General features: G+C 40.8%; 1 protein-coding gene across 1 annotated transcript in view; it reads right to left on the bottom strand.

Moving 5' to 3' along the window:
• AK5 (adenylate kinase 5) overlaps nucleotides 1-23,019 on the bottom strand; it is a 177,903-nt gene that overhangs the window by 35,047 nt on the left and 119,837 nt on the right. Inside the window, exons 9-10 of the mRNA XM_019528327.1 lie at nucleotides 7,176-7,218; nucleotides 5,990-6,034 (exon numbers count right to left, since the gene is read on the bottom strand). Coding sequence (XP_019383872.1) covers nucleotides 5,990-6,034; nucleotides 7,176-7,218 — 88 coding nt within the window. The remainder of the gene's footprint in view (nucleotides 1-5,989; nucleotides 6,035-7,175; nucleotides 7,219-23,019) is intronic.

The following is a 23,019-nucleotide window of genomic DNA, read 5'->3' as shown; positions in this document are numbered from 1 at the left end:
ACCAGTATGACTGTGTTGTCTTGGTTGTGCATGTTACTTGTAAAATTAAATAACTAGCCAGAGATGATACAGAACGCCATCAAGCCAAACAAGGGCTGGAAGTTGGTGGGTTAACTGCCAGGAATGATTCAACATCAGCTGTTGGAAATACTGCCACTTGTTAGCTAATAAACCTTGGCTGATCCTCATCTTGTTCAGCAGTTAAAGAAAGACTAGCTCCCTCTGAAGAGTGAGTGGTTAGTACCAAATGCCACAACTGAAGAGGTAAGTCTAAGTGCCAGCTACTAAGGTTCTCAAGACTGCATCTACAGCCCTCAGTTAATTTAGCTTTATATTTGAGGCAGGATTCAATTCACAAATTTTGAAACTGAGGAAAACAGGGGAGTAAGTGAACTTCCTGAGATTGCATAGTTTGTATATTGCACAATGTGGAACAGAACCCAAACGCTCTTAAGCCTCAGTCCATTGCTAAACCAGGACATTCCTCCAACTGTATGTATGCAGTCTTTAAAGCTGGTATGGGGAAACTTGTAACTGAGACTGAATTCTCTTAATAAAAATACCATGCTATAAACAGGAACTATTTCTTTGGCACCATTAACTTATGTTCTGTTTATCCATTACCCACCTGTGTGGTCAACCTCAGTGTCCCTCAGTAAAAGAAGAAAATGATGATGATGAAACAAAACATAGAATGTTTCTTGGACTGTACAACTCAGGACTTGTTTCACTACTAACAAAGTAAATGGGGTTTTTTTGGTAATGATCAAATAGGATTTAACTACCCTGAGAAACCAGTGGACCTGTGTCTTCTTCATTGCCAGATGCAGTATTTGCATTTTGTACATTCAAACGCTTAATTTTTCTAAATATCAAATAAAGCAAGCTATAAAAGAGAAATTAAGCAAACTGCCTCGCTCCATAGCTTATTTCAAATATTTTCAGCATTATATTGCTGTTAGTGATAGAAAAAGTGAGTTTACTGCAGTAGTTTAAATGTTTTGGGGAAGTATCAAAGGCCTACTTACAGAGGCAATAATGCATTAATAATTTAAATGTATTTCCATTGTTGTCAACTCTTATTAATTTATTGAAAGTTATATGACATTTGGTTTTATTTACAGCTTCAGGTCCCAAAGCTATGTAAAACTGTGCAAGAGCCTAATCTTTCGTTGGAAAAAAAATCTCTAACTCTAAACATAAAGTTTCTGAGACACTTCATTCATTCGTAACTCTTTTTTGCTACAATATAAAGAAATTTAACCAAAAGCCCAGGAAACCAGCATCCAAATTAAGATGAATATTTCCAAATATTATCAGTGAGGGGCCTGGTGAACGTTTTTTGAAAGTCTAGGGTTACCAATATTGAACAATGAGGACTCAGCACTTACTGTATGAATGCCTTGCACAAGCCCATGTAAGTGCTATTTTTATGAGAGATGAAATATTACTTCTGGAAGGGTAAAAATCACAGAAGTTTTCCTTATTCTTGCTGTGCTGCTTTCCCTGCTTGAAACAAAGGAAAGAGAGTAGCTAAATCCACCTAGGCAGAGTCTTGCTAGTTCTGAATGGATCACTTAACAACAAGAGAACAGCCTTTCATGAGTAGCTGCCAGCTGCTCAATTCACCCTGCTGACATTTGGAAGGAGTCCAAAACAAGGAAAAAATTGGTTTACTTGAAGAATTTAGGACTCCACTTGCCTCCTTGTGCCCTCATTTAGAAACTGTCTGAAAACTCACAGTGTTTCCAGACATTTCCAGGAGTATTTCAGTTGCTACTAGGCTGAGCAGGTGGCTGTTGCAGTTGTAGAAATTGTATTCCTTTCAAGTGAATTCTTATGAAATAATTTTTATTTCTGTCTCTAATTATCTGTACTTCCTTCCATTCTGAATAAAGGAAACAAATTTACTTTTTCTTGTCTTTTAACAAGAAATTCAGTGTGTTGAATGGGGGAGGGAGGATATCCTGGTATCGTGTAGGTACAATGCAGGATATCACAGAAGTCCACAAGGGAGGGATCTTCTTCCTAGTTTAAGTTAAACCAGAGTCCCCCAACATCCCAGATGCTTTGCAGCCCTGGGCTGGACTGTATGCTCCAGAGCAGGCCTGCCCCTGCCCCTCTGCTCCATATCTGGAACTCTGGTAGAAAATGCAGGCACAGCAGGGTCTGCCTGGCTTCCCCCTGCCACCCCCTCCCCCCTCTCTTGCTTAAGAAGGGATTCCCCCCCTCCCCTCCCCCACAGCACGGACCGTAGCCAGCATGTGGTATGCTAGCTAATGCTAAGAGGTGTCTGTGTAAGGCAGACAGGACAGTGTCCACTTAGGGCTTTTTGGAGCTAATCAACAGGTCAGTTGGTAATGTCCCTCTGTTCCTTCCTTGGAAAAAGTTGTTTAAGAACCCTGCTAGCTTCCTCACTGATCAGGAGAAGTATGTGTGTGTGTAGGGGGGGAGGCAGGAACCCCTCCCTAATCAGAGTGTTCTGCCAGGACCTGACCTTGCCCCCCCCACTGCCAGCTCAGCACTGTGGAAGAGAGGGAAGGCTGCTGTAGTGCTTCCCGGCTTCTAGCCTGAGTCACTGTAGGCACGTGCCTGCATTTTTTCAGTCCAGAGGAATGTATGTGCACTTGGAAACTGGTTCAGCCTAGCCAGGCTAGACTAACCTGCAAAGATTGAATCAATTCAGGCTCAGGCTTTTTGAATGTCTGTCCCTAGCCCTAGAGACTGTGCCATGGGAATAGTGTCAAGTGATGATGACTAACTTTTACATGTTGATATCTGGGGTTTGCAAGCTGATTTGCAGGCCAGATACAGCCTGTGACCATAGGTTTTTGACCTCTGGCCTAAAGTACTGATTCTTAAGATGGAACACATCATACCAGTCCTTTTACTTAGTAGTAAAGTGTGTTTATTAACAGTGTGCATGATACTACTGTGAGACACAGAAGACAGGTTCCCTACTCTGAAAAACCTACAGTCAAAAGACTTGAGCCTGTTATGTGTGAGTGCTTAGCTGACGGCAGTACTGGAACCGAGGCTCTACTTAGTTGAATTAACCAGACTACATATACAAAAAAAAATTAAGTTTACACTTAGGAGTTTGCCATTTCAGGGCCCAAACAGCAATAGTATCTTCTTTGTCTTTCAGGCATAATTCTAGCAAATAAGCGAAACTATATACAATTCAAACACTATTTCCCAAATTCCACTTAAAAGATTATTTTAGTTTGCAGCATAAAACAATCCTTCAGGTGAGCATTGAAAAAGCCAGATGGATAATCTGAATAGCTGAAATGATTGAGGAGAAATTGTTTCCATGGGATGTCAGAGAAAGCAGTGACCACCAATTTCTAAAGCTGGCATGACGCTGTTAACCCTATCTCTGCCAGAAAATAGCAGAGGAGGCAAAGCCTTACATTATCTTGTCTAAATGAAACTTTGTTTTGTGTATTTTAGCATATTTTTTCTCTCTGGCAAATGTCCCCACTGCAGAACAGGCTAATGAATGTAGCTGAACTATGCTAAAAATGTCTTAGCTGAGACAGTAGGTGGAACGAATTTATTTCTAGTACCATTCAGATAGCTTTCTACGCTAGTGCAGAAAACAGTCTGCTCTTGTTTGCACATGCAGTTAAACAGTTGTCCATCCTGGTTTTCTTATGCAACTATACTTTTTTGCTGGAACTGACTGCCACAGATGGGTCAACTTGGTAATGCCACCTAAACCATCATACGCTAGCCCTCCGAAGCGTTATTTAAACTAAATTATTAGTAGCTATTATGAGGACGTGTTATACAAAAACAGTCTATGTATTTTTAACTAAATCTTAGACCCAGTTTGTCTACATGTACGTTTTTAAAATTCTTCTAGAAAGAGGACCAGTTATTCTGATTCATCCTTAAATTTGAATTTCAGAGAAAGGTGACCATGACCATCTGGCATCCGATCCAAAGTCCAATGAACTTGATGCTCATTTTACTAGGCTGTGGTTCTGTCACTACTGTCTTGCTCCAAACCAGGTGAGGATATTTATTGCACACTAATAAACTCTATAATCATGCTGGTTGTCTTAGCTGTAGTAAAGGGTATCGTGCTAGGTAAGTAATTTAAAAGCTATCCATTCAGGTATATTTATTCCAGAAGAGTAAACTAAGCTTATTTCTTACACATGCTACTGAGATGCAGTCAATTATAGCAGGAATAAATTATATATGGGTAAAGCACTAGCACCCAAAAGAAAAAGAATCTAATATTTTACTCCTTATTTGGTTACATTTAGTTTCATAACCATCTCTTCAACTAGTGTTCCTAAGTGAAATGGATTTTTTTTTGTCATTTTCTATTACCCTGCGATTTTCTCTCTCATTTTTGTCTTTCTTGTTCTACATCTTTGTTTCAATTGTCTGGATAAAGCAGTGTTTGATTAATTTAAGTTGAATGCGTTTCCAAGTAATTCCTGCATTAATTGTGATGCAAATCTTTTGCTAATTAGACCACTTTTTCTTTTCCAAGTTGCAAAGAAAATTGGTGGGTTTTTGTCTGTGTATATTATAAACAGTATCTCAATTTGTCAGTTACTGAAGAGGGGCATATTTGTTTTAACTTTCAACCACTCTTCTCATTTCTTTATATTCCTAATATTAAAAAAATATTTTTTTACAAGAGGCTTGCCTTCCCTCTCTTGGTGCGCCTCGCACCCCCTCTTTGTTACAGTACTAGACAGGACTATCATACCTAAAAGGGCTCAGGTCTGATGGTGGGCAATTCATGTACAGAAAGAAATAAAATTACTTCTATTATTTGTTACAAATTATATTTCTAGCTATTTTTGTTTTTGTTGATCCAAATATTAGTACCTGATAAAATGATTAGCTTTGAAGAGGGACCACATGAAAATGTGTTGCTTTAACACACAAAATACAGGATTGCATTTGTTTCAAAAGGCATGAAATAGAAACCTGTTCATTTTCTCTTTAAGGAAGTTTCTGGTTATCATAATAACTGTGTAACAGTTTAACTTCTTCACTTTTTACAGTTTTTCACATGTATCACAGGTTTGAAATGACCTAGCTCTACTGATATTTAGTAACAGGACTTAAAAAAAACCCTGTTGCGCACAAACATATTCTGTCTTTTGAACTCTGCACAAATGTTCTTACCTTTCTTAGCTCTGTTCCAAAATTCCCATTTCTAGCTTATAAAAAATAACATACACACCAGTTCTCTTTCATATAACATTTATGTCTGTCCCCAGCATTTTGATGAGATGCTGCTATTTTGCGCTACTGCAACCTGATCCTGTATATTCCTGCCTGATACAAAAACATTATTTCTGGATTCTTTTTTTAAAATACTGAGTACAAAATGTTCAGCAGTAATTTGTAAATATTTATTAACTTTTAAACACATAAGTTAGTCTAATTAAGTCATTTATAACCTTACATAGTAACTAACACTAACATAATGACCTTACTTCCAGAGATTTCAACAAATTAAAATTTAAACTAAGGCCCTGATCCTGTATAGACTTAAACATGTGCTTAACTTTACCTGCTGTTATTAGTTCCAGTGATGCTATTGGCATTATTCACAAGTCATGCATTTGTAGTACTCAGAGGTGTATTTACAGAGAACATTCGACAAAAGAAGTGGTAAAAAATGCTATGGTCCTTTTCAAGTAACCTGCATGGTTTAGAGCTCGTATTTAAACATTTGTAGTGTTTATGTGAGGCTTAACAAAATGTTTATATATTGTATTTAGGGCAGAGCAGTGATGGTCAGAAATGTCTGAGATAGCGCTAAACAAAGCAACTCAGTATCAGAAGTAGTACAGCTACATTAGCCCATGTATAATGGGGAGGCAGACAACTGGGGGAGGAGTTTTTGACCACGTGTTTTCTGCCACGTGTTTACATATTAACAAACAAAACTTCATGACTAATTAACAAGACTTACAAATGGAACAGTCATATCAAGGCTTTTACTCACCAATTACAAAAATGATGGTTGATTGCCTCAAATCTCCTGTAAAACCTAAATAAAATTTAAATATATTTTATTGTTGGCAGCAACAACTCATTTAATTCTTTCTATAGGCTTAATTTTTTACCAGCCCAAAAAACTTTTGGGGAGATTTTCTTTAAATTAGCTTTTATTTTCAACTTGGATGTATTTAATTCTGAAATGAACTCTTAAGCACAATCTCACTTATGTTCCAGTTTTGTAGCTGTCTTTGTAGATGGTATAAAATATTTTAGAAGGAAACAGCCAGATCTTTCATATTCATGTTATGAACATTGTGTCTGAACAAAATTTTTACATAAAACAAAATCAGGAAGCACATTAAGTTGAGTTAACAATATGCATTGTGAGACACTAAGTTTTTTCTTTTATTTTGGACATATAATTTAATTAAGGGCAGTACGTAACATTTTCCACATCCTCTTGGATTCTGTCTTGAATGCTGTTTATGACAAACAAAAAAAGTAAATCTAAAATTTAGCCAGACTAGAAGTAACTCACTTTGGATTATGGTATTTTCAAACAGGGATTTACCTTCCATTTATTCTTGAAATTACTATATCTACTGAAACTTGACATTTAAAAAAGGTAACTCTTTAAAGTCTGGTGTCCAGTGTTATGTCCTGAATAGCTTGTAACTTCATAGAAGGCCAACTTGTCTGCCTGACCTGGCTCAGTTTACGCAATGCTTACGACCTAAGTAGCTACAGTCCAGAGCTACTGCCTGTGAATTACTGATTTTATTTTTTCACTATATAATAGGTAGACGAGTACACATTTCTAATTCTCAGATAACACTAGGAGCTGAGGTACTCACTAGCATTCAGGATGCCCGTAGAATTGTCCAAGTCAGAATGTACCTCAGTCTTTGGCCATTTACCAAATTCTGAAAGTTGCTATTACACAGGATTGGATCTGGTAGCAAGTTCTCCAAATAGTTTTGGGCCCAGTACACTGAGTTGAGGCATCTTGCTCCCTGGCATATCTTCATTTGCATTTAGTTAGAGAATTCACATGATAAAATAGTGTTTCCATCAGTTGTTTAATACATGCTTTTTACACATTAAAAAATCTGGATGCCGTTCATTATATCTACTGTGTAACTAAGAGCATTACAATGAATGTGTTCATTTATACTAAAGAAGGAACTCACCTCCTGTATTCTCATATCCAGAGAAACTTGACTGGTCATCTGCCTGTAAATTAAGCAACTGACATAGTGAAAGAGGTTATTGCTTAATCTTTGTTTTTTTCTTCATGTATGTGCAGGTGTTAAAGCTGACATTGTGAAAGATGAATAGATTCACAGTTTGTGCCCACGCAATTATACGTTAACAATAGTTAGTTTATTTCACTCTACGGAGCTTGAATGCAGAGAACCCAAGTGGCTCCTGTTGATTGATACTGGCCTATATTACTGTATAATTGCTAACAGAGGTCCATCTATTTTAGTGTTAAACAGTGTTAGCTGAATATTAGAGAGGTAGCATGTGTGCATATTAAATTGTTCCCCCCCACCCCAAATGGGAAATGCTAAGCTGTTTCCAGTCAGTCAGGGAATAGATAACAGCACAGTAAGTTGTAGTGTATAAAGAATACATTTAAAAGTAAAATTAACCTGCTGATTGTGCAGTGAGACATGAGTTCAGGACTTAAGCTGTGACCCTCTTGACAATACCTTTGTGTACTATGGAAACAATAAGAGTTGCAAGTGTTGCATCAAAGATCTGTAGGTCCATCCAGAAATGGAAAGGTACCCTTAACTTGGGTCCTAAATTCTAGATATCTTGCATCCACTCTTGTAGGAGCTACAGTCTGAGCAGACCAGGAAATGATTTTTACATAAAAATGATGAAAATGAAAATCCTTGTTTGTAGAGAACTGTCTTTATTCATTTTTGTATTTTCATTACAAATATGAAATCCTTAAAACTAATATTTTGAAAAAAATGGATTTTTAGAAAGGAGTTTGTTTAGTTGAAAAGATTTCTGCTGAAGAAACTGTTGCTGTAAAATTTTGAGCAACTCTGCTTCTAACCTGTTGTTTTAAATTCCCATCCTTCACTGGTAGTGTAAAATGGGAATACAAGTGGGCATGACTAGTTCAGAGATATCACTTCAATAAGAAAGTTACCAGAAAACCATTACCTCAAAAGATGCTGTTACCACATAAAAAGTTATCTGTTTATTGCCTCTTAAAATTCAGTTTTATTTGAGTTATTACCCATAGAGCTCTACCGAGCCTTTAAGTAATAGCTCTCTGTTGAAGCAAGGAAGACGCACAATATGAACAAGGTCTGTATACAGTGCCCAGTTATGCACAAAAGATACTCCTTATTGGTCAGCAGCACATGAAGAGAACATGACTATTAGTATGACTCCCTTCCCCCTCCCCCACTGCCATAGAAAGGTCCAGTAATTAGATGTTCATGTCCATTACTCCTGCTATCTTGCTTTTGGACTGTTGCAGGGCACTAAGGTGTGCCTGCTCCTTCAAGAGCTCAGAGGCAGCTTAGCTAGGGAGCCCAAAGAGGTAGGCAGGGCTCCACAGCTGCAGGCTACCTTGCCTGTGAGCTAATCAGGGTATTAGCTGGCACCTGCACCCAGTCAGGTGACTGGAAGGGAACAGGGCCCTGGGCATATATAAGTCCCAGGACTGGGGCTGGCAGGAGGTTAGTTCTCTGTCAGCAACCAGGCGAAGGAGCTCTTGCAGAAACGCTACTCAGAGATGCTTGGTTGCCTATTCTGCTGATGGTAGGACTAACGGGCTCTAGGAGCTCCTAAAGTATCTGGAGCTAGGAGGCACACATTGTTGAGGGAGAAGCTCACCTCCTTAAAGGGGCAGGGTGTGACCTCCAATGTTATTTCCCACACCCCATACCTTGTTGTACCTCTGAGGCCTTGATCTAGCTTGGCCTCCTGTCATCCAATGTTATTGTTGTTGTTATGTTATAGCCTAGCAGCTTGTATTTACGTTGTTATTTGAATCCAGTGGACCGGGCTGAGGCTATTGGGGTGGAGGAGCCCTCATTGGGGTCACATTACAGTGTGGAGAGCTCAGTACCAGTGAGTGTGTGCAGACAGGGCTGTGGAGAGCCCAGTGCCAGTGAAGACATGCAGACAGGGGCCAAGGGCCCAGTGATGACAGGTTATGCAAAATGCCTAGGCTCAAGTCCTCTGCATCTTCAGGGTTACATTAAAAACTTTTGTGTCAAAAGATGTGATGTAGGCTTGGGTGGTTCACACTGGTCTGAATCTGTTGACCTTTAAAGGCAAATTGCAAAGTGCATGTTGATAAAACGTTACTAAAGAAGGCGGGGGAATGGGGAATGTGGTACCTTTGTTTTTTATGGCCTAGCTATGTAATATTACACTAACATGTGGATACCATTTCTTTTTTGCTTTATTTTTAGGGGTTTGACAGGGGAGTATAGAGAATGCAGCCAGGTACACTATGTTGTTCTTATCAATCAAACTAAAAACTGAGCATAACCCAAGTTACTTACAATCAATGCATTCAGATTAGTAGCTTTTTAATGCGTTCTGTTAAATACTAATTTATAGAGGAGCACTGATACATTGGTCCCATATCAGATTGGTACCGATGTGAAGAAAATTGTCTATATTGGATATCAGCCCTATGGGGCCAATAATTTGGCCAATAAATGCTCGTGCTGTGTGCAGCTGCAGCACAGCATGGAGCAGAGTCGGCAGTGTGGAGAGCTGTCTCCAGCTGGTAAGTCGGAAGGGAAAGCAGGGTGGAAGAGGCATGGGGGGCAGATCAAAGCCCCTGCGGTGAGGGAGGGGGCAGAGGCAGGCACTGCCCAGCCAGGGCAGAGGGGCACGGGACAGAGGTGCAGCTTGTGGGGTGGGGGGTGGCTCCCACTGCTGCTTGCATGTTGGGAGGGCAGGGGAGAGGGGCATGTGCCCCTGGATCTGTGCAGCTGTGGCTTTTCCTGGGGCTTGGGTGGAGGCGGAGCATTCAGCTGGGGCTGTGCTGGGTGGTGGTGCAGGGGTGGGAGTGGAGCTGCAGCAAAATTTGCAGCAGCTGCAGCGTCCTCCCAGTATTGCCGGAGCCCGCTCTGAACCCAGCCCCCGGCGAGAACAGCCCCACGCAGAGCCAGCTCCAGCTCCACTCTGCAGCTGCAGCCTGCCCTGTAGTGTGTAGGTCTGGGGGCGCACCCCCCCACCCTCCCAGGTTGCAAGCAGTGGCAGGAGCTGCCCCCCCCGTGAGCTGCTACTCCATCCCACGCCCCCCCCACACGGCTGGGCAGCTCCTGCCCTGCCTCCTCCCTCACCACAGGGGGTGTTGATCTGCCCCCCACATCCCTGTCTCCCCTCTATCCTTCCACCACACCGGACTTACCAGCTGATGGCAGGTGTATCAGATGGGTATGAGCCGATATGCCTCCTTAAATATCGGCTATCAGTATTGGCCCCCAAAATCTCTATCGTTGCACCCCTAATAATTTACCCTAAGCACTGCACACATACACTAAGTAGCCAGCATATTGTACATTACACTAATTATATATGCAGGATTATAATTTATAGTCATAAGTACCAGCACAAGGTTATAAAACTGCCTATTTAAACTTTTATACTAGGAGTTTAAAACAGTAGTCATAATACTAGAGCAATTCCTATTACTATGTAAGTAATAGGAGAAGAAACTTTCAGGAGACTGAAAGAAGTAAGCAGTGGTGAATAGACTGTGCAAACTGGGGGCCGTTTTAATTTACAAGACTTCTATATTGCACTCATGTATCTCATTGTATGCCTAGCAGCACTGCAATAAAAGGACACTTTATTACAGACTGAAGTACCTACAAATTAGCTACATAGTCCCTTTTCATTTCTTTATTCATAGAAATGCCTGTGCTATTATACTTTAGTTGAAGGGGATGACATCTTTAAAAGAACAAAAATCAGTAGAGATTTTGATCATGTTACATGGGTATTACTGTTCTTGAGTATAGTACAGCATGTATACAAAAAATCCTGGGGTTAATTTTCCCCAAGCATGCACTGCTGCTTTTCATATTGTATGTATTTTTAAGGCTGTAATAGCATAATAATACTTTTGACTTCAGAGAAGGTGAGCATAACGTAGTAAGTGCCTGAGATTTAGAAGAACCTCTTTTTGTGCCCTTGTCAGATTAGGAATGCAATGTGACATTAGGTTGAGGTCATTTTAACATGTAAAACTTAAAAAAAAAAAAACCCTTACAAAATTAAGTTTCTTTCATTTAAATGAAAGAGGCAAAAAGCTCCATCCTTTCAAATAATCAGCTTTCATTTTTTGCTCTCTCTTACTCCAGACTCCAAAACAAAATTACATCAAAGAGACTGGGACATTACAAGGTGCTGGAAGCAGCTGTTGGGGTAAGGTGAAGGGAAGTTTAAGCCAGCAGTAGCTGTAATTTTTCTGCTGGATTTTGCTTATATTCTAAGGTCATCATGAGAAGCAGTAATGAAGGCATGGAACTTCTAGAGCTTCTTATTTGACCGGCCGTATCTGTTTTATGCTTTGTTACATGTCACATTCATTAAAGAAATAAGTGATCTTAATGGCATTTCTACTGATTAAAATTTTAAAAAATCCCATAACAATGTATCTGGTATGAACTGTCACAACTGATGATCAAAATTAGCATGTCAAAATACTTTTGATTTTCCTCTCTGGAATTACAGTTATTTTAAGTAGATTTACTTTTTTTATTTTTTTAAATTTTACCCATGGAGTTTCCCCTAGCATTAAGGATTATGAAACTTTGTTTCCTGGACATGGCTTGGTGAGGTGCATCAGTAGACCAAAACATGGATTTGGAGATGTCTTCTTAAAATATCTCCCATGGCCTTAATCCACACTGTTTTGCACTAATAGCAGCACCACAATACTGATGTACAGTGTAAGGAAGTGCTGAGAACTCCAGAAGGCAGGAATTCACCTTGTGACTATGGTACCTCCTCTAAGGAGAGGGTCAGAAAGAGAATTAAAATATATTAAGATAATAGGGTTTTCTTAGATAGTTCTAGGCATTTATATCCTACTCAAAGACAGGTGTTTGTTTTTTTTCCAGGACAGAAAGCTTCTGGAGAGCTAGAATCTAGCTGTACAAAATTCAGTTACTGTCCTGTTAATGATGCCCTATTAATGTGAGGCAGTAATGATGTGTTATGACCATGCCAGGCAATGGACAACTGCTAAAACCACTTACTCCTTGCACAAGTCCCCTATAAAGGGTAGCAGAATCTTATGTTGGTGATTAAAGTCTATTATGTGAGGCTTCGTTGCAGTCATACTTAGTTTTGTTTACTAAATTTTAGCAAGGGGTCTGTAAAGCGAATAGGATGTAAATAATTTGTTGGGCTACAGTGATGATGGTGAGTTTTGCTTGGCTACCAACAGGATTTGGAGAGCTGGAAGATGTAGTAAACCCACCGGCAGATGTAATAAAGAAAGAAACTGAAGAGAAGGTGCCAGAGGTAATTAGTAATTGTATTTCACACTAACGGGAGTATACTAGTTCATCATTAGATTTTTTTTGGCTCATCAATTTAGCTGAGGTTCATGTAACTAAGACAGGGGTGAGGGGATGGCAATGTTTAATGCAAATATCTAACGGGGTCTGAAGAAAGGTAAGCCATCTGCCATCCACAGTTAGTTATACAAACAAGCCATGTCCTTTGGAGATAGGTTATAACATACTTTTTGGACCGGGCAATTGTTTATGAGCTCAACTGATACAGTACTACTGTATGGAAGACCTTTGGCTAGTGGTATCTTTAATGTGACCTGGATAAACTGGAACATGGCTTACTGTTTCTAAACTGTTTTTTGACAAAGAAATTATTAGTTGTTTAGTTTCTAAGGTGCCACACTGCCCTACCTTCTGCTCAAATTCAGGCTAGCATGGGTACCTACCGTGTTCACAAGGTCTTTGATTCTAGTACTGGCCCAGGGCAGGTGCAGCGGGGTGGGGAAAGCATGAGGAAGGCAGGCATGTGGGGGAGACCTACAGTGTCTGGCTTGGGGGGAAGCATGGGGGAGACAGCATAGTCTTTCCCCTTCCCAGCTGCTTACTTTCAGTTCTGGCTCCACTACTACAGTCCCTCTAGCCCTGACTTGGCTAGGCCTGGAGCTGCCACTGCTGCTGGGCTGGCCAGGCTGGGCTGGGGTTGCTGCTGACAGCTCTGGAGCTAAAGCTGCTGCCCAGAAGGTAAGCAGGCAGCAGGGTACAGGGGCTGGGGGACAGGCATCAAAGGTCGGACACAGGCAGTGGCGGGGTAAAGGGTAGGGGAGGTCAGGCACTGGGGACAATGAGCAGGGGGACAGACACAGGCATGGGGCCATGGGGTCAGGGGAGGCAGGAAGCAAGTGGCAGGAGGGACAGGTCACAGGAGGCCAAGCACAAGAATGGGGGAACAAGGGGCAGGGATAAATACAGTGCCACTCTTGATCAGAGGCACAGTATCAGAAGGCAGATGCTTGTGATCTTATAATGACATAAACATCCATAACACAACAGCCTGTTATATAATTTATTCTACAGTAAGACATGTCCTTATTATTGTCCTTATCCTAAATCTTTATTAGTCATTAGATAATCAGCAGTAGGTATTATATTGCTGTAGCTTAATATGGTACATTTAGCTTGCTGTTTATAATGCCTGGGGTAATAAATTAAGCTGACAGTAAGTCACAGCACATAATATGGAGATGTCATAGCACTATTCGAACATTTATGGGTGGAGATATCAGGATCACAGGCATTGGAAAGTAGGGCTGCAGTACTGCCTTCTCTGCAGTAGTTCAGTCTAACCAGTCCTTCCTATGCTGGTGAATCCATGTTAGCTGTTCCCAATCACTTAATGGTAAATACTGGTAAATAAGTTTTGTACTAATTAGTTATTTACCTAATGGTAAATTGTAACTCATAAATCATGACAGTTTAAATAAAACAATAAACTAAATGGAATCTTTGTATAAGAGATGGTGGTCTTCATTAAGACTTAACAAATTATGTTGTAAGAATGTTCTCTAAATGAAGATCTGAGAAAAAGAGCAGGGGACATGAGAAGATATAAGGGAAGATGACACATCAGAAGAAAATTGTCTCTTGTGAATCTGTTGTTGTTCAAACCTTTGAGCAATGTAATAGTTAAAAAAAAAGAATTGATGTAATTTCTTTAAAAGAACTTTGACAAGGTCCATCACAAGAAGGTATTAAAGAAACTAAATTGTCATGGGTAAGAAGCAAGTTATTTTCATGAATTAAAATTGGCTAGAAGACAGAAAACTAAGAGTAAGATTAAATGATCAAATTTCATTACAGAAAAGATTAATAGTGAATAAATTAAATAGATAATAGGTTAAAGGTTAGAAGTTGGGGAGGGTTCTATACTAGGTCTAATATCGTATAATGTATTCATTAAATATTTGGAAAGAGTGAGGCAGCAAGTTTTGCAGGTGACACAAAAGTTATTAGGTTAGTCAAGACTTGAAAGAACTACGAGGAACTTCAGTGATCTAATTAAAGTAAGTGAATGGACAGCATGATGCTATATAAATTTTAATGTCAATAAAAGTAATGAGCATTGGAAGAAAATATTACACCACTTGTACAATTAAATTAGAAACCTGTAAGTTATACCAATACAGGAAAGGGAACTGAACATCAGAGGCGAATCCAGAGTGATGCAGTGGTGCAGTCACATCCCTCTGATTCCTGGTCCACCTAAAGTTTAAAAACAACTGCCTGGCAATGTGACAGCAGCAGAACATTTCTATTCAGGTAGCTGTGACAGAGTCAATTAACTTTATGACTCATTATAATCTACCAGATTTCTTTTAAACTCTTCATGGCAGAGCTGTTAACAACCCTCTGTCTTTTTTAATAGTCTTGATGTTCCACTAATGAAGCTATCCTTTCTCTGCAATGTTGTTGTTTGTTAGCGTTTGCTATTATAATTGAGTGGCTCCTCTTATTATTTAGTTAGTGGTATGTAGCTCCTATTATAACTTCTAATTCTGACAAAAATTTTAGAGTGGTAGTAAACCTTATGCTTCTGGATGTAATCCATATTCTAACTATTAAAGAATGCAATGGTATACCATGTACAGGGTAGGCTAGCCCACAGTTGTCTTCTTCAAAGTTCCTAGTCCTTCCTTTGAGGAGCGTGGTGCTAACTAGAGATGGACCATGGATGTGATCCAGAGCAGCAATTTGTATATGAAGAGCTATATAACACTTGCTGTTCTGTAAGCAAATTCTAAATATTCTTATTCAACTTCAAAAGACACTTCTATTCACACTGCCATTGTATTTTTAAGAGCCATTTCTAAATTAGACAGAAAAGGTTAGGTTTCTTATGCAGAAGTTATTTATTACATGAGACCCCAAAAAAACTTTGTGAATAAACTCTGGATAAGAGACAATACAGGATTTTTTTATCGAAATCATTTGATTTAAACTTCTTATTTAAGCATGATTTAAATAAAGATAGGCTGGACCCTGATTTAAATAACTGATGTGAATTTTGTTTTGGCTTTGTATTATTTCATTTTTTTTGTAAAGAAAGGTTGATTAGTCTTGAATAGTGTGCATTGAAATGTCGATTTGCAACTACTTTCTTATACTACTGCTTGCTAACTAGAAGGATATACTATATTTCTCCATATTTATTTAATTATATAGCTACATATATTTTTTCCAGTTTCTTTGATCCTAACATTTTGATGTGAGGAAAAAACGTGACTTATCCTTTATTCACTGGATGATTAACTTGTTGCTCATGATTTGTGTCAAGCTGTATTTGGATGGAAATTGGAATTCAATTAATATGTACAAACTAGCAATTTAAAATTGTTTGTTAATAGGTAAGTAAATTACCTTAAACTTGCCAAACACATAAAAAAATCATGTTTGCATTTAAAACTATTTTATTCAACAAAGTATTGTCATACTTAAAACTGAACTTCTTATTTCTAATCACCATATTCAACAAGATTTTAGATCTAGTAGACCCCAGCCCACCACACCTTATTTTTATTCATAGATTTAGGAAGAAAACAAACTTTTCTACATTTTTCAATTCTCAGTAAGTTTCTAAGTTTGAATGAGTCTGAAATAAACTGGTTACCTATTGCAGAGCTGCTGGCCATCATCTTTGAAAACTCATGGCAATTAGGAGAGGTCCTGGATGATTGGAAAAAGGCAAATAGAGTGCCTGCCTTTAAGAAAAGGAAGAAGGAGTATCCAGGGAACTACACATCAGTCAGTCTCACCTTGGTCACTGGAAAAAACATGGAGTAGGTCCTCAAGCAATTCATTTGTAAGCATTTGGAGGAGAAGACGGTGATTAAGAACAATTCGCATGGATTCACCAAGGGCAGGTCATGCCTAACCAAACTGATTGCCTTCTGTGACAAGACGACTGGCTCTCTTGATGTGGGAGGATCAGTGGATGTGGTGTACCTTGATTTTAGCAAGACTTTTGATATTGTCTCCCACAACATTCTCACAAGCAAGCTAAAGAAGTATGGGTTGGATGAATGGACTGCTCGATGTCTAGTTGGCAGCTGGTATCTAGTGGAGTGCCCCAGGGGTTGGTCCTGGGGCTGATTTTTTTTTCAAGATATTCATCTAGGACTTGGAAGATGGGATAGAGTGCACCCTCACCACTCAGAGATCTCAACAAATGGGAGGATTGGCCCAAAAGAAATCCTAAGAAGTTCAACAAGGACAAGTGCAAAGTCCTGCATTTAGGATGGAACAATCCTAATCACCAGTACAGGTTGGGGACTGGCTGAGTAGCAGATCTGTAGAAAAGGACCCGGGGGTTACAGTGGACAATAAGCTGAATATGAGCCAGCAGTGTGCCCTTGTTGCCAGTAAGGCTAATGGCATACTGGGCTGCACTTGTAGGAGCATTACCAGCAGATCAAGGGAAGTGTTTCTTCCCATTTATTTGACACTGGTGAGGCCACATCTGTAGTACTGTGTCCAGTTCTGGGCTCCCCACTACAGAAAGGATGTGGATAAATTGGAGAGAGTCCAGTGGAGGGTGACAAAAATGGTGAGGGGGCTGGGGCACATGACTTATGAGGAGAGGCTGAGGGAACTGGACTTAATTAGTTTGGAGAAGGGAAGACTGAGAGGGGATTTAACAGCAGTCTTCAAGTACCTGAAGGGGGGTTTGAAAGAAGATGGAGTTAAACGGTTCTTGGTGGTGGAAGATGGCAAAACAAGAAGCAATGGTCTTAAGGTATAGCAAGGGAAGTTGAGGTTAGATATTAGGAAAAATCTTTCTCACTAGGAGGGTAGTAAAACACTGGAACAGGTAGCCTGGAGAGGTTGTGGAATCTCCATTGTGATCGCCAGGCTTTGAATAGTCGTTCTCATGCAACCTTTGCTCTGGTAGTAAACGTTAAGGCGTCTTACGGACTCGTGTCGTTGACCGAGCAGGTGTCTCCCTCTCGAGTCGCCTCCCCTGTTCTCACCTGCCACGACTTGTTCCTCAGTAGATGGGACTGTTCATCATTCATGGGGCTCCACCACCCCTACACCCCGGCCTCATGCCCCCTCAGATGAGCTGTCCCTCTGTTGGCCTTGTCCCCTCTGGTGGGATTGTGCCTCATGGCTTGACGTCTGGATGCTCGTTGCCTATGGCGAAGTTTGCCCGTGTGGACCTGCCCCCTCGGCCTTCCTTGCCTCCACCCCTTCTTTCGGGGAAATACAAAAAAACCTTCCGAGGCTCTTCCTTGGCCCCGTTCCTCGGGGTTATCCCCGTGCTTTCCACTCTCCCACTTTGCATGGGGCAACCAAACAAAACGCGTTAACAAAACACAAAAAATGATGAGTCACCTCCTGATGTGGCTATGCCTTGTCCCCTTACTATCCTTCCCCTTGCTCTAGCTTGGGGAATACTTTACTTCTTGCCCGTCGCCTTCGGGATTCACTCCCGTTCTCCCATCGGCCCTGCTGGGACCGGCGGTGATACCCGCCCCGATTGTAACCCCCTTGGGGCTCTCCCGGGGTCTTCTCCCTCTGGCATGGCTTCCTCCTCACCCCGGTCATCCCAATACTCCCACCTGGGGTCTGCTCGGGCTCCGGGTGCATCTCTGGCTCTGTCTCTGAGTCTGGAGTGCCTGTTGCTCCCTTGCCGTCCTATGCATGCTTCTGACGGGGTGCTCTGCCCCGCACCGCCGATGTCTGCCTCCGGCTCGTCAGGCTCTGTGGGTCCCGTGGGGAAGATCCTCTCCTCTCCCTGAGGCGGCTGCAGCTCCCCTCTCTTGCTGCTCTCCTCCTCCCTGTCCGCGGCACTGGCCGCCATTTTTATTTCTGCCAGCCAGTGTTTGAGGCTGACATCACCGGCTGGCCTTAATTGAATAAAGAGGCGGCTGACGAGCCGCATGGGCTCTTCCTCCTGCCCCTGCTGTGCTGTGTCTCCTGCTGCTGGTAAGTATCCCTTGTTACTTTCCCTGGGACATCCATCCTTGGAGATTTTTAAGACCGTGCCAGACAAAGCCTTGACTGGGGTGGTATAGTTGGTGATAGTCCTCCGTTGAGCAGGGGGTTGAATGAGATGACCTCCTAAGATCCCTTCCAACCCTAATTTTTCTATGGTTCTATGATATACTGAAACAAAATTATATCCCCTCTGTACCAGCAGAAGATGCTACTGCTCCCAAAGTTTACTGTACACTTGAACAACCTTTACTTCACTTCAGTGATTTGGTTTTCTTTAACTTCAGCAGAAAACATGTATAAGTTAACTATTATTTTTACTTTAAATTTTTAAATAGATAATAGTATATTTAGACTTTAATTTAAATAGACTGTTTTAAAAGAGCTTTTTCAATTTAAGCACTTAAGATCTGATTTAAAGATTTTTGTTTAATTTTTATGACATCCTATTTGATGGAGTATGATCTGTAGAACAGATCAGGGAGCTGGAGCTCTTGAAGTCTAGGCTTGTCCCATCTTTGCTAAGCACCCTCTTTTTGCATTTGGGCAAGATAGTGAAATTTCATGCCTCAGTTTCCCTGCCTGTAAAATGTGAATACTGATATTTAACCAGTTTTGTGAGGTACTTTGAGACCTACACATATATAAAGTGACAAGATAAAAGAACACTATATCCTAACAAATGCTTTCTTTACACTGCTGCTGCTTAGTTCCCTCACATTAAGACTTTCATTCCTCTCTTCCATGGAGTACAAAGTGTAAATGTTTCTGTGAATGCTCAGTTTTAGAGGCTGGATGATACTGCTCGTTATAGATCCAGCCTAAAATTATGCTCAGTGAAACAGGAAGCTGAACTCAGAATTCAAGCCTCCAAAATAAGTGGCAAGCAAAGATTATATAATCGAAGGGAAAACTATCCTTTTTCTTTATTTTTACATAAATTGAATTTCAAATATCAACAGATATTTAATTGGTTGATCCTTTAATTCATAATCTGTGGTGAAAAAAATCATAGCATATAATAGAATGCTCATTAATAACTGGCCAGTAAGGACATTGTGTGTATAATAGCATAATACAAAGACTGAAGCTGATTATAAAGTGCCAGTTTTGTCAATGAGACTGTATCAAAACTTTCACATGGAAATACAACTTTATAATCATTGTATGTTGTTATGATATACGATAATCAATTATGCATTCTCTATAATAAAGGAAAGATAATACTTGCACTGACATAACATTAAATATTTAAAGAACTGAAGATTTATCACCAATTCTCATCCCACTTCTATCAGTACAAAGGTATTTTCTCCATTATAAATGATAGGGAAACTGAGATCCTGAGGGATTATGTGGTTTATCCAAGATGATGCAATATATCAATGGTAGAGCCAAGATTAGGTTTTAGATATAATTTCTGTTTTCCTCCACTAGCCTTTGCAACTGTTGTACTTCCATCCTTTCTAGCTATATGCCTTAAATACATTAGAGTTTACTGTCTTGGTCTATGATTAGAGTAAATTCACCTCAGTTTCCAAAAAGCAACTTAACTCTGGTCTGTCAGAGTTGTGCTGTGATGTTACATCAGGCTGATGTTTGAAGGTGCATTAAGTTGTTTTATTATATTTTGATTTTATTTCCCTTATGCCATATGCATACCACTGTAATGACTTTCGCCCTTAATTTAGCCATGTATGCAGCTAGACTTATCTCTACTTAATATATAATATTTCCTTAGGGCTTTTTTTTTTTTTTAAAGCATTGAATTTTGAAAAGGAATACTACGCAAGAAAAGCAGAGGCAACACTGCTTCTTGATATTTCTATTGGAGATATGCAATATCAACCTGGAGTGACTTTAAGTAAATTTAATTTTTAAGGGCAGTTGCACCCGTAAACCACAATACTAAGACACATTAGGCACCCAAACTAAACTTACAGCTGTTTTGCATTACCAGAGCAGCACAAAAACGCTGAAGTATACCAGTGAATCAGACCCTTCATTTGCAATTGGTTGGTTGCTTAGAAGGATGTCAGTCAGACCAGCACTACAAACTTATTCCGTTTCTCAACAGAGCTGCGTTTTAAGGGCCTTCCCTATGTTCACTTCCCCTCCAACATTGTCTAAAATGTAGAACAGAGGTGATGTTGGAGTGATAGAGCCATGATGGTCCAGGAAATATGTGAGAGGCAAGGATATATTATTGGGGTGACATCTTTTATTGGACCAAATACGCAGCTGGGAGAAACTTTAAACAAGCCTTTGAGCATGAAGTGCTCTTCCTTAGGTCTGACAAAGAAGCAGCTGCAACTAATCTAAGTAACTAATAGCACAATAGCTTGTGGAAAAAACTTAGTATATAAATAAAAAAAGAGAATGCTAAAAGGAATAGAGCAGGGCTATAAAAAGAGGAGAGGCAAAACTGGGTTAAGCTGAAGGACAAGAGAAATATAATAGGAAGGATAACTTGATAAGTAGAAGAGCAAGACTATTCAAGAAGGAAGAGGGTCCCAGAATGAAAAGCCCCCTCAGTGCTAGATGGAGTATTTCAAGGATGGATGCCTGAGTGAGTAGTATCCATAGAATCCATTGCAATTGCCATTAAACTAGTAATGAACGATAATTAGCTATGGAGAAACCCGTGTGATTGGCTGAGTTACTTCTCATGTCACTACGGCAGTTTCTTGAATTGTTGCCCCAAAACTGTTACTTGCCTGTATAACAACAGCAATTTGATGTAACAATTGTCGATAACTGATTCACTACCTGTTGAAGTATAGTCTAGCCACAAGATGTGTTTTACGTCTATACAAGTCTGAAGAGCTTATGTATTTAAGCTATGATCAGCTGTGTATTAAAGCCTGTTTGTTTAAGCAAATGTAAGTTAGAATAAAGAAAAAACTAACAAATAAAAAGTCTAAAAGACCCAGTTTTAATTGTTTTTACTCATAAACTAATCTTTACTTTTACGTTCTTGGAACACACATTCAGCACTCAGATAAATGTTCTGTTTGGGAAGGAGACAGTGTATTTTGTCATACAAAGCAAGGAGATTAAATATGTTTAAGTGCACACTTTTTAATATGATTTTAACTATGGAGTCACCTCCAGAGCCTCCATAATATGAAGTAATATAACACATTGTAGTGAAGCATTATAGAAATATTGTCCTCCACCTGTATTTTCATGGACAGACTAATATGCTGGGAAGGCTTTTGTAAAACTGTTTGAGGAGAAAGACTATCACAGAATGAATAGACCAGAGGTGGGCGATTACTTTGGGTGGAGGGCCGCTTACTAAGTTTTGGGGACTTGTTGAGGGCCGTGTGGGTAGCCCCACCCCTTTACAGTTGCCTCACCCCCAGACGCCATATTGGAACCAGAAGTCTTGCCCCCAACCCCTGATCTTTGCCACCGGAAGTCCCTCCCCTTGCCCTGGAAGTACTCCTTTTGGGAGGAAAAGTGCTGCAATCTTGAAACCAGAAAAAAAATCCCAAATCATATACAAAGAATTAAAACATCTACTAGAACTTATTTTAATTTATTTATATTTAAAAATATTTTGTACTGATTTATGTGTTTACAAAGTGTATCTAGAGGTGACTGCATTATAGCTCAAAATACAGTCCTATTGTATATTGTGGTAAGGGTGTGTGGCGTGTGTGTGCGTGGTGGGGTCTGGGTATGGTGGGTGGGATCGGAGAGACAGATTGAGATGGGGCCGGGCTGCCAGCTCCGTTGTGTGTGGCTCTTGCGGACTGCATGAGAGCCTCAAGTGATGCAGCCAGGCAGACACCCTTGCCCAGGCTCTGTGCTCCTGCTGCCCCACTTGCACAGGCTCCGTACCCACCTGCCGCCACCATTTCCCTTTCCCTCCCACATGCTTCCCTGCCACTTCCCCCCCCACTCTCTGCAGCCCCCGCCACTTCCCGTGCTGTTTCTTGTGGCCCCCACCACTGCCTTAGGCCCCTGCCATTCCTCCTATTGCTGCCATGGCCTCTGACACTCCCCATGGCCCCTGCTGCTCCCCCCACTGCTGCTGTGGCCCCTGCTGTGGCCTCCACCGCTCCCCGTGCTGCCCCCCATGGCTCCCACCACTCTCTCTACCACTGCCACAGCCCTTGCTACTCCCCATAGTCCCTGCTGTGGCCTCCAACATTGTCTACAGGTCCTGCCACACCATGCCACTTCCCGTAGTCCCACGGCCCCTGCCACTCACCACTGCTGCAGCCCCTGCTGCTTCCCACGCCAGTCCCCATGGCTCCCGTGCCACTCGCCACTGCCATTTCCCCCACTGCTCCTTGCACTGCTCCCTGCATCCCCCTGCTGCTGCTGCTGCTTTCCGCTGCCCACTGCTTCCTGCTCTGGCTCCAGCCTGGCCCAGCCAGCATCACAGGGTTCCCAGCTGCTGGGCAGTTCACAGCAGTTTCCCTCCTCCCTCCATTCGATCTTAACTTACTTTCCACTTGGATGGAGGGAGGCAGGAAACAGCTCCAGGGGTGTGAGATCAGAAGCTGCAGGG

The sequence above is a fragment of the Gavialis gangeticus genome, unplaced genomic scaffold (genome assembly GCF_001723915.1).
Source record: "Gavialis gangeticus isolate Ggan-Ray unplaced genomic scaffold, GavGan_comp1, whole genome shotgun sequence".
Lineage (NCBI taxonomy): Eukaryota > Metazoa > Chordata > Crocodylia > Gavialidae > Gavialis > Gavialis gangeticus.
Note: the sequence above shows the minus strand (reverse complement) of the source record. Positions and strands in the feature narration are given on the sequence as shown.